At 33.1% G+C, this 12,506-nt stretch overlaps 2 protein-coding genes across 2 annotated transcripts in view; one reads left to right on the forward strand and one right to left on the reverse strand.

Annotated features, from left to right (window-relative positions):
* The window catches only part of CFTR (CF transmembrane conductance regulator), a 385,597-nt gene that overhangs the window by 304,461 nt on the left and 68,630 nt on the right, over positions 1-12,506 (reverse strand). The gene's annotated exons all lie outside the window — the stretch shown is intronic.
* Positions 1-12,506, forward strand: part of ASZ1 (ankyrin repeat, SAM and basic leucine zipper domain containing 1) — a 62,488-nt gene that overhangs the window by 41,633 nt on the left and 8,349 nt on the right. Inside the window, exons 5-10 of the mRNA XM_081537880.1 lie at positions 2,929-3,040; positions 3,582-3,716; positions 5,048-5,172; positions 7,053-7,128; positions 8,361-8,417; positions 9,542-9,651. Coding sequence (XP_081394006.1) covers positions 2,929-3,040; positions 3,582-3,716; positions 5,048-5,172; positions 7,053-7,128; positions 8,361-8,417; positions 9,542-9,651 — 615 coding nt within the window. The remainder of the gene's footprint in view (positions 1-2,928; positions 3,041-3,581; positions 3,717-5,047; positions 5,173-7,052; positions 7,129-8,360; positions 8,418-9,541; positions 9,652-12,506) is intronic.

Genomic DNA, 12,506 nt, shown 5'->3' on the forward strand with positions numbered 1-12,506 from the left:
TGACAGATATGATCTGGAACACAAGAGCAAAGCCTGGGCTAGAGATACAGATTCAGCAGCCACCAGTGCATTAACAAGAGTCATGAGAGTAGGTGAGACCATACAGGTATGTTGTTTAGGTAGTGAAAAGGGAAGAACATTGAGGACAGCAGCCTCTTGAAATACATACCTTTAAATGCTAGAAAAATAAAAGAAGTCCAAGTAACTGCTGACCTTTGCCAAAGCAGTTATGTATTTTAAGGAGCAGGCAGAACAAAACAGAAGGGGAAGTAAAAAATTCTTTATATTAAATCTCAGGAAATAAATAAGATGGAAATTAATATTGAAAGTAAAGTTATCAGTAGCACAAATAGTTATCATGTCATTTGATTAAACCACTTAAAAGTTTTATAACTTCCCTGAAAAGTTTATATTAAGACCATTTATAAGTTCATAAGCGTTTGTAAGATTGAAGACTTAACTTAGATTTCATTAATCTATGACAGGCAGGAAACAATAGATGTTAGAAGTTTGTGTAGATATAAAACCACTATAAGAATTGTTCTATCCCCTCTCAAAATGGTCATGCAACATTATTGATAGTATCAATAACTAATAACTTTCAGAAGCTAAGTAGCACACTGAAATATTGAATATTGAAGCTGACGCTCTAATACTTTGGCCACATGATGGGAAGAGCTGACTCGTTGGAAAAGACCCTCATGCTGGGGAAAATTGAGGGCAAGAGGAGAAGGGGGCAACAGGATGAGATGGTTGGATGGCATCTCTGACTCCATGGATATGAGTTTGAGCAAACTCAGGGAGATAGTGATGGACAGAAGCCTGGTGTGCTGCAGTTTGTGGGGTCATAAAGGGTTGGACATGACTTAGCAACTGAACAACAAATACACCTTCTAGATAATCTAGACTCCATTATAGGAGTTTGCTATCCCATTCAGTAAATTCAACTTAGAAGTTAGAAATCAATGAAGCTTTATTAATAACACATATTCAGTTATGATCTGAAGCATCTTAGTCTGCAAACTATACTAGTCTAGTTTTATTATCTAGGATGACATAAGCATTTATAAAAGCCATTTTATGTCTCTGTGAATTTACAGACTGAAAATTATATCCCTGCTGGTTTCCAAGATTCTATTATAAGAAAAATATTTAGAAGAACCTCAATTTTCAATACAATTTCAGTACAGATTCAGAAAATTTCAGTAATAAGTTTTAAGCAGATGGGACACTCAGACTTTCATGTTACCTTCCCTGGAAAAGATGGAGTGTACAGTATGAAGGTCAAGGGAAAGGTGGAAGGAACAGCACTTGCAGTCTCTGTAAGGGGAAGAACTTGGCATTTTCAAAAAGAATGAGTGGCCAGAGTAGAAGCATGGAGAGCAGTTATGAGGCTACTGCAAAAATACAAATCAGAAATACAGTGATAGCTTGGACTGCTTACAGTGGCTAACTAGTTGATGAGACATGATTAGATTCAAAATATGATAGGAAAATAGGGAACAGGACCTTCTGACGACTTGTATATGGAGTGCTGGAGCAAAGTCATGAATGATGCTTAGTTTTAGGCTGAGTTATTTGGTTAATGGAAGCTCTGGGAAGTAGGGAACCTTGGAAGGAGCAGATTTGAGCTGTTGTCAGGAAGGTGGGAAGAGAAGCATCAAGCGGTCTGATTTAGACTTAGGAAAGAATTTGAATAACCAGTTTACTCAAACAAGCTCATTCTACTGTATATATTCTCCCTATTTGCTTAAGCTATCCAGAAATTCACACTTCACTTTGTAAAGATTGTCTAATAAAGCCACTATGTAGGAGAAATTCAAGGTAGAGGAGGCAGTGCTTGACAAACTACCTTAGCATGTAATTCTAATTTAAAAAATTGAAATTGTAACATACTAGAAAATAGAAGGAACAGATAAATGCGTGAAACTGTCTGTGCAAAGACATTGATGTGAAGTGACCAGATTCAAGATATACCTTATGTCAACAAATCTTACAGAGAAATATTGTTTATATGTAGTATATGTAATGTGAGTAATCAAGACAGACTTCCTTAAAGAGATCAAAACCAAGAATTGTGAAATTATTTAATTTATTGTTCTTTTGTGAAGGTCTTTGTATATAGATCAGATATTTGTGGTGACTCAGGAAGATTCAACCCAGAATCCTAGATCTCCTTTAAAACAGACTATGATGCTAAGTTCAACCCAAGTAGAACTAATGGAACCTTTCTGGTATCCTTTGTAATTAGGTTCAGAAGCTGAATGACTTCTAGGAGTCGAGGGGTTGAATCTCTAATTGGGGGAAATGATCCACTAGAGGGAAACCACTGTGTTCTCCCAGAACATAGTCTCAGAGTCTGGCAAAACTGTTGGACTGATGTCTTTCTTTATTAAAGTAAGCCTCAGGGTAAAATTCTCTCAGTCCTAAAGTAGAACTATAGTAGAACACATTAAGAAGTAAGAGATTTAAACTTATATTTTTACTAAATAAAATACAATTTTTAAAGTGTAATAAGCAGTTAAAATGAGCAATTTTGAGAACATGGAGGTGGGGGGGGGGCTTGTTTGTGTCATTCATCACTATTTTCCCAGCACAAGCATAGTGAGGTACTCTGATATTTTGATATATGAATAGGTAAATTAATGAAGCCTCATATTAAAAAGTATGGGCTCATTTAGTGATTTTTTTTGAAGACACATTTCTTCACTAGAGGGTGCTGTGTAAACATTCAATACTTTTAAGAGTGTAATCTCCTTCATATTTTATTTATTTGCTGGTAAACTAGATTTTTAGATTTTTTCCCCCTGATTTGTGAAAAGCTTTCCCATTTCTTTGCTCTCAGAACAGTACTGATGGTAAAGTTCACGCCTTTGAAGAACTGTTAAGGGCAGCATTGACACAGTTTCTTTTCTTCCTCCTCCTCAGGAGACTTATGACACCAATCATGTATGCTGCACGTGACGGTCACCCTCAGGTTGTTGCTCTCCTTGTTGCTCATGGAGCAGAAGTTAATACCCAGGATGAGAATGGCTATACTGTGAGAACCGACTCTACAGTGTTCCTTTTTATCTCTAGGACATTGATATCTTACTATCAGTAGTTCGCAGAAAGGTTTTAAGAAGTAAAAATTACAGAAGGGCTGGGATGTAATTGCTGTTCAGTAAACAAAAGCAACAGTTTCAATGAGAAAAAAGAAATTATCTGCCTCTGTTGGTCGGCACCCTTGACAAAAGAAACTGTAACACACAGCAAAGCCTGGATTCTATTAGAATACAAATAGAATTCCTTTTTATAGAAAACAGTTCTCTGATTGGCAGATAAATCGTTTTACTCTGTAACTCCACTCAACTGAGTAAGACATTATTTGGTTTTGCAAAATCAGTGAACACTGGCAGTCTGCTTTGCAATTACAACATTGGAAATATGTTTACATTATATTGTGAAATGATAATATTGCATCATTCCATTAATTAACCATGTTTACTTTTTTATTGTGCCATAAATACTGTTGAGAAGTTTTCTTCTCTGTGTCATATATACTCCTTCTCTTTAAACAATCTTTTTTCCCCCACTTACAGGCTTTAACATGGGCAGCACGTCAGGGTCATAAAAATGTAGTTTTGAAGTTGCTTGAACTTGGAGCTAATAAAATGATACAAACCAAAGATGGAAAGACACCAAGCGAGATTGCAAAAAGAAATAAACATCTAGAGGTATCCTGTTATTTAGCTAATTTTTCTTAGTTTACATTATTGTTTGTAAAACTTTTGTATGATTTTGTTAGAACTCACTACTATAATAATAATTTATCTATTATTAAATGTTTCAGTATGTAATTTTCTTCCAGCCAGGTAATGAAAACTTTAGTTTACTAGAGTATTTACCTTTTTACTAAATAAGAGGCATTTATAATGTGGTAATTTAAAAGCTATATAAAGGGATAATAAAGTCTTATCTGGCCCTAGAAATAAAATTGTAACAGACTGTTTATTTAAACACTTACAACTGATTTTCAAAAATTAATTTTCAAAAACTAGTGTGCTGACATAGCTAGTAAAATTTCAAAATTTGCACATGTAAACTATTGTTTTTAAATTTTAATTAACACATATTAGACAATTTAAAAATTAAATCCTTTGAACTACACTTACTCCTATACATTTGACAAGGTTTATAGTAAAGTAATAACATATTTGGGTATATGATTTACTGTCATTCAGATAATAAAGTCAATAATAAATATTTGCCATACATTAAATAATTTTATTGATATAAACTTTTGGTCTGAATATGAACGCTTTCAGCCAAAGGTCCGTAATTTCTAAGCAAGGATCAAATATAGTACAACTCTAAATCTAAGTTATATAGTTCAAGATCTTCTAAAACTGAGTTTCTGATTTTGGAAGTTTATGACATTCCAAAGTTTCCACCATACAGCAATCAGACCATGTCATTTTTATTGCATGTAAAATAACTTCCTCTATTTTTAAGCAGCCTATAAACATGCCTATCATTTTATAATTCATATCTACATTTCCAATATTATTCTGATGTAAGTGCTAATCACTGAAGCCCTGTGAGACTTTAAAAAGAAATTTACAGTTTTTCTCCTAAGCTTTGAAAATTTGAAAACTTTTCATTAATATACTGCATTATTAAATTTAGGGTGGATGATACTGAATTTGACATACTAAGAAATCTATGAATATCAAAGATTATTTTGAGTCATAAATTGTTTCCTGAAGTGAGATTTGATTTTGTATCTTGACTGATTATATGACTTAACCTTGACTTACTAAAAGTTAGAACTAAGAAGTTTTCAAAAACTAAGGAATTTCACATCTCTTTAAGGTATACAGTTGAGGTTTGTGTACCTTAGTCATGCTTCTTACTTTCTCTCTGTTTAATAATGTATTAAAATACTACCTGAGTACTTAGTCTTTCTGACTTACTTACCAAAATGGAATTTTTAGTTTTGTTTTATATTTTGTTGAAAATATTATTAATTACTATCTTGCTTTAATTCTTATTATAACTTTTTCAGATCTTCAATTTTCTTTCCTTGACTTTAAGTCCTTTGGAAGGAAAGCTTCACCAGCTAACCAAAGAAGAGTCTATTTGTAAACTATTGAGAACAGATTCTGATAAAGGAAAAGATCACATGTTTAGGTAACATAGCTTGTTTTTGTTCAACATAATGCCTATAAATGAGTAAAAATTGTGTGTTTTTAATACTTATAGTAAATGTGATGACATTTAAAATGTACAATACTTTAAACTTTTATGAGTATTTTAAAATACTACTTAGAAATGTATGAATTTTAAGTGTTTGGTTCTTCAGAATTTTAGAAAAGTTTTATATATATGTATTAACAGTAAAGAGAATTATTTTTTACTTTAAATAAAATATCAGCAATACACTTTATTTCTACAAGGTTCTAAGGTTATAATTTTGTTAGTGTTCAAACTAGATTGCACTTTGCTTTCTAACTCTTTACAGCAGATTTCTAATTTTATAAGTTAAAAATAAAAATACGTTTTCCCCCCAGAACACAGTTGTTCAATACATGGCCACAACATTATTCTCTACTTACCTACATTTTAAAATTGTTAGTAAATTTTTACTTCTTGCAATTAAAGAGATTTTCATGTCCAGAGCGCTTATAAGGAATACAGTTTCCCCGTGAACATTCTGGGGATTGGGAATGCTGACCCTCTCCCTTGGAAAGTCTGTATCCAAGGTTCCTCCATATCTGCAGTTCCACATCCATGAATTCAACTGACCATGACTGTATACAACTGTAGTATTTACTACTGAAAAAGATCCGTGTGTAAGTGGACCTGAACAGTCCAAACCGTGTGGTTCCAGGGTTCATTGTATAAATATTGGCAAATATTTTCCTTCTTAGGAAAGATGAGTTTCATTTTACTATCACCATTTTCTCTGTTTACTTAAATCTTCATGCAAGAAACATTTCTTATTCCTTTGTATAACATAGATCAAATTTGCAAATATAGGCATATTTCAGAGATATTGGTGTATAGTTCCAGACTACCACAAAAAAGCAAATATCATAATAAGGTGAGTTACACAAATTTACAAGTCACAGTTACACTATACTGTAGCCCAGGTGGCACTAGTGGTAAAGAATCTACCTGCCAACGCAGGAGACCTAAGAGATATGGGTTCAGTCCCTGGGCTGGGAAAATCCCCTGGAGGAGGGCACGGCAAGGCAACCCACTCTAGTATTCTTGCCTGGAGAATTCCATGGACAGGGGAGCCTGGCAGGCTACAGTCCATAGGGTCACAAAGAGTTGGACACAACTGAAGCAGCTTAGCACACATGTACGTAGTCTATTAAAGTGTGCAGTAGCATTCTGTCTACAAAAACAATGTGAAAAAAAGTGAAAGTGTTAGTCACTTAGTGGTGCCTGACTCTTTGTGACCATGTCAACTGTAGCCTGCTAGGCTCCTTGATCCATGGAATTCTCCAGACAGAAATACTGGAGTGGATAGCCATTCCCTTCTTTCTGCAGGGGACCTTCCTGACCCAGGGGTTAAACCCGGGTTTCCCGCATTGCAGGCAGATTCTTTACCATCTGAGCTATCAGGGCCCCACAAAAACAATGTATACGTATTAATTTAAAATGCTTTATTTCTAAAAAATGGTAACCATCATCTGTGCCTTCAGCAAGTTGTAATAGCAATATCAAAGATCACCATAACAAACATAATAATAATGAGAAAGTTTGAAGTATTTCATGTATTGCAAAAATGTGACACAGATACACAAAATGAGCAAATGCCATTGAAGAAATGGCACCAATAGACTTGATTGACAGAGGGGTGCCACAAACCTTCAATTTATAAAAACAAATGCTTGCAAGTAAAGCAATAAAGTAAAGCACAATAAAACGAGGTATTCTTGTATATTCTACATAGACTCATTCTTAATCATTCTTATTCTCTTTTGTGCATTAAAATATATGTTTATTATTTGTACACTTATAGTCTGTTCTGAAATTGACATTGCTATAAATATGTATAGTTCATATACAGCATTTGGAGATCTGGAAATATTTTTACATGGTCTTGGACTTGAACATATGACAGATTTATTGAAGGTAAGATTTTGTATGAACTACAATGAACTGTGTATGCATGTTTATTTATTGATTAAAAGTGAAAGTGAAGTGTCCAGTCATGTCTGACTCTTTGCGACCCCATGGACTGTAGCCTACCAGGCTCCTCAGTCCATGGAATTTTCCAGGCAAGAGTACTGGAGTGGGTTGCCATTTCCTTCTCCAGGGATCTTCCTGATCCAGGGATGGAACCCGGGTCTCCCGCATTGCAGGCAGACACTTTACCGTCTGCACCACCAGGGAAGCCCATTTATTGATTAACATAACATTAATTCATAAGCATGCTTATGAAAGAGTGACAGATGTACCTTTCTCCATAACTTATAGTACATCCCATTTTAAACTTGGAAGCATTTTGAAAATTTATTATAAAAATTTACAGAAATTAGAATCAGGCTCTTACGCACTGCTCGTAGCTTTGCAGAACTCCATGTACATCTACGCCCTTAGTGTGTTTTTGCAATTGCTGATTTTCCAGTATAGAATATTAGGAGCAGCAAGATTTTAAACCAAACAAACCTGGTATGGGATTCTTGCTCTAATGATTATTAACTGAAATGTGTTAACTTAAATCTCTTTTTTTTCCATAAGAATGGTATAATACCTAGTGTAGGATTGTCATAAATATTAAATTAGATCATATGACAAGCACTGTTGTAGGTATTTTAAGCATGCATTATGGAGTTTGCGTTGATGACAGTTCTCAGCCATTTAGCTGATGCTGCAGCAGTAAAGCACTGTTTTAGATAGGCAATCCCTAGGAATATGCACATTGCATATTGCAGGTTATTTGTTGTTTAGAATTGGGTTTCATTGTACAATCTTGAAACTTCCTATTTGAGAATTATTTAATAAAACTAAATGTTTTGATTGTTAAATCTTATGCAATTACAAATTTTGACTACTCATAAAACTCGTAATTTCTATCAAATTTTATAGAGCTATTTTTTATGTAAGCAAGTAAAAGTTGTAACAGTTGTTTTACTCTGGAAAACTAGCTATATGTATTCTTTTTAGGTCATTATACATATTATTACATTTACTGCTATCTACCCAGTAATATAGCTGTACACCTGCATATGCTATCTCCTCTAGAAAGTTGAAAGTTGTTTGGGAGGGTAGCATATAACTGACTAACTTATGTGTATACTTGCCTGCTTCCCCTTCCACTATTTCATTTATATTGAAGGTGGCATTTTTTTCCTTTTCTACAGGAAAGGGAAATAACTTTAAGACACCTTTTGACCATGAGGAAAGATGAGCTTGCAAAGGTTAGTATCAATTTCAAAAACCCCAGATATTATCTTTCATAGTTCTAATATTTTGGATCCTTTCATTTTCTATTTTAAAAACCTTACAGCTGTAGACTGTGAGTTATCTTGCTAGATTCCTCATTAGATATGCTTATGGATAACCATATCTAAAATTTTCTATTATAGTAGTAAGTTGCCTCAATATTTGAAGACTTAAAGTTGGTATTTTTTTCCTTCATGTTAGTTATGACATCTCAACTAAAACTGGTGCTATGTTTCTAAATAGGACTCAGAAATAAGAGGTGGTTTTTTTATACATGTGGGTATAAAAATGTATTGTTCAAATACTGCCTTTTGCTAGGTTCTCAAATGATGAGTTACTTTGCCATTGAGTATTATTAGTAACAATTTGAAAATAGCTGTGGGAAACATCAAAGATACTTTAATACATAGGATAATAAAAAGGAATGATCTCCCTGTATGAACACATTGAAAACTTGAAATCTTCAGCATCACTGAAAATCAAACCATATTACATAGCTAAATCCAGGACAGAAAACCTAGTTAACACTAAAGGTAGAACACAGGCAAAAGGAAGACTTAATTCTCACTTAATCACTGATAATATTTTGCAGGAAAAATTATTTTATTATGATTTTCTGGAAAGATTATATTGTATATTAAAATCTAGTCATTTGTTTTTAGAATCCATCACATTGTTATGTAATGTAAAAAATTGACTGTAGTCACTATGTATCTAAATATTTTAATGATGTAACTTTGTCAGTCCAGTTACAAGCAAATTTGTATATTTTTCAGTATGCATTTTTTTTCAAGATGAGAATTAATCAGGTAGATCTTGTTCAGTAATTTCAAATTTTATACAAGTATGACTACCTTGGAGCTTCCCTTGTGGCTCAGCTGGTTAAAGAATCCACCTGCAATGCTGGAGACCTGGTTTTGATCCCTGGGTTGGGAAGAGCCCCTGGAGAAGGGAAAGGCTACCCACTCCAGTATACTGGCCTAGAGAATTCCATGGACTGTATAGTCCGTGGGGTTGCAAAGAGTCGGACTCAACTGAGCAACTTTCACTTCACTTCTTCATGACTACCTTACTGCACCTTGAAATCATTTCTACTTAGAATGGAATTACCAGTAGAGATCAGCAGAAAATTATGGCTGCCCTTAAAGAACTGGAAGTAGAAGAGATAAAATTTGGAGAATTACCTGAAGTGGCAAAGTTGGAAATCAGGTAAAGTTAACTTATTGGTTTACATTAATACTGTTTAGAACCACCTTTCCTTTTTAGTTGAATTTTGATAATGTCTGAGTTATTTTACTTGATACCATCATTTTTCCAGAGATGTGGGTAGTTCATTTTGCTATATACTGTGTTCTGAGATAGAAAGTACTTTACAAGGCAGGTTTTACCAATACCAAGAAGCAAAACAGTGCATTTTCTTAATTCACATAGAAACATTTTTGTTTTATTTTTTCATTGCATTTTGTTAAACAAGCTATTTAAAAGATCTCACATTTTTCATAGTGTAGCTCTTACTCCCTTTAAATCATTTAAGTGTCAAGTTGAAAATTTAAAGGTAATATTTTTGCTTATGGCAATGGAAAAGTGTTTCTCATGTAGTTCAGCTCTATTTTCAGCCTTAATGATTTATGAAATTATGTTATCAATATATAAAGTTCATTTTTAATATTATAAACTTGTCAAGTACTGATTATTAGTAATATTAGTAATTAAAATTATCTTGAAAATAATAGTGTTTGATTTTTTAAACATATTGCACAATATTAAATGATTTTTTTAATTTTTTATTTGAATTAATTATAGATTCACAAGAAATTGCAAAGAAGTATAGGAATGTTCTATGCACCCTTCTTCACCCATTCTTACCTGGTCTTAATATCTTGCCTAACTATAGTACACTAACAAAACCAGAAAACTGACATTGATATTATTTACACAGCTTATTTGTATTTCACTAGTTATACTTGCGCTCATTTGTGTGTGTGTGTGTTTGTGTGTATGTAGCTCTATGCAATTTTATCATGTGTGTAGCTTCACATAACCACTGCCGCAATCAATATACATAACATACCATTACCGCAAGGCTACTTCATACCACCCCTTCATAACTCCCATGACCTCTCCCCCATCCCTAAAACTCCTAGCAATCAATAATTTGTTATCTATCTTTATAAAGATGTTATATCATAAACATTACATAAGTGTAAATACAGTCATGTAGTATTTTTCCATTTTAAAAAAATTTTTATTTTAATTGGAGGCTAATTACTTTACAATATTGTGGTGGTTTTTGCCATACATTCACATGAATTAGCCATGGGTGTACATGTGTTCCCCACCCTGACCCTCCCTCCCACCTCCCTTCCCATCCCATCTCTCAGGGTCATCCCAGTGCACCAGCCCTGAGCACCCTGCCTCATGCATCGAACCTGGAGTATTTTTCCATTTTTGTTTGTCTTTTTTTCTATCAGCCTAATTTCTCTGAGGTTCATCCAAGTTATATGCTATAAAATATAACACATAAAAGTGCAGTAGTAGCATCACTAGTGTAACCTGCTTGAAACTAACATTGCAATTATGAGCAACATTAATTAAACACAGGAATAGTGTTTCCATACCATTTTAGAATTCAGAGGAGTCTTCTAGGGAATAATTTAGATGATCCAGATTTCTTTAAAAATGTTATTGCAAAGTTATTTCCCTTTCTTTAACTATACTGCCTTATAACAAGATTATCTATATTCAAAATAATGTCTCATTGTTTCAAAATAACCACAACTCTTGAATATGTAAGTACATTGTAAAGGATTTCAGTTGTGATGATGACTTAAATCAGAAAACCTTGAATCTTTTTGTTCACTGTCTTTACTTTTTTAATGTATTGCTTCTATGGAGGAATAGTCTTAAGATCTACATGACTGAATTGCAAATTAAATTTTTAATATAACTTATTTATAGGATGTCAGAGTTGCCTCTGAATTTTCACTGTGAGGCTTAATAGATTTAAAGAATGTATAGAATCCTGAATGGTTCACTTATTACAACTGCTAAATTTTTTAAAAAATAAAACTAGCAGACATATATTTCAGGAATTTGACCTTGTTATTAAATCACAGACTTTGTTTACATGCTGTTATGGAAAAGGTTTTACTTTCCATTTGTTCAAAGCCATTCTTTAAAGAAGAAATTAGTCATCAAGTCATAAGAAAACTAACAGCAGGAAAAGTTGAACTGATTGATTATAATCTTCTGGTAATGTGACTTCAACAATTTAGCTACTGATTTGTTTTAAAATACTTTTCTTCTATGTGTTCAATTTTATAAAATAGTCTGTTACAAGAGTACACATGCACAGTACATTTACTTTCTTCTGCAGTTAGCCTTAGTGTGTTTTCAGAATTAGAGAATGCAATTCAAAAATACTGATCACCATTTCATTACTACTTTGAGATATTTTTTTGAACAGAAATAACTAAGTTTCACCCATGTGTTGACATTTTCAGCAGTTTCTGCCCAAACCTTTTCTCCAAGCCTGATATCTACTTGAATGTATCAAAGGCATCTCAAAATTATGCCTACTTAGAAAATGATTTCTCCTTCAGAAAAAAACTGTAGATGCAAATTTTCACATAAAAATACATTGTTCACATCTACGATTTATAACTGTTCTAAACTTGGAAACTCCAAATATTTAAGTGGATGGTTGGATTACATTACATCAATATAATTATTTTATTCTATCGCTTAAATTATTTTGAGACTTAATGTCATGGAAAAATACTCATAGTAATAGAAAAGGCAAATATAAAATGGAATGTGAGTTATAATGCCAGTTGTATGTATGCATATGAGAAATACTTAGTTCCCTTATAATATTCTGGAAGAAAATAATACCAGTCATTATATTTGTATGATTAAAGTATTGGTTATTTTAATTTTTCCAGATAGTCTACAGTGAGCACATGGTTCTTCCATTTGGAGTACCTATATTTTGGGAGAAAATGGATATAAGTTTTATGTATGGCTGATTCCCTTCACTGTTCATCTGAAACTATCACAACATT

Source organism: Giraffa tippelskirchi, chromosome 10 (assembly GCF_054371585.1).
Source record: "Giraffa tippelskirchi isolate mGirTip1 chromosome 10, T2T-mGirTip1v1.2.pri, whole genome shotgun sequence".
Classification (NCBI taxonomy): Eukaryota; Metazoa; Chordata; class Mammalia; order Artiodactyla; family Giraffidae; genus Giraffa; species Giraffa tippelskirchi.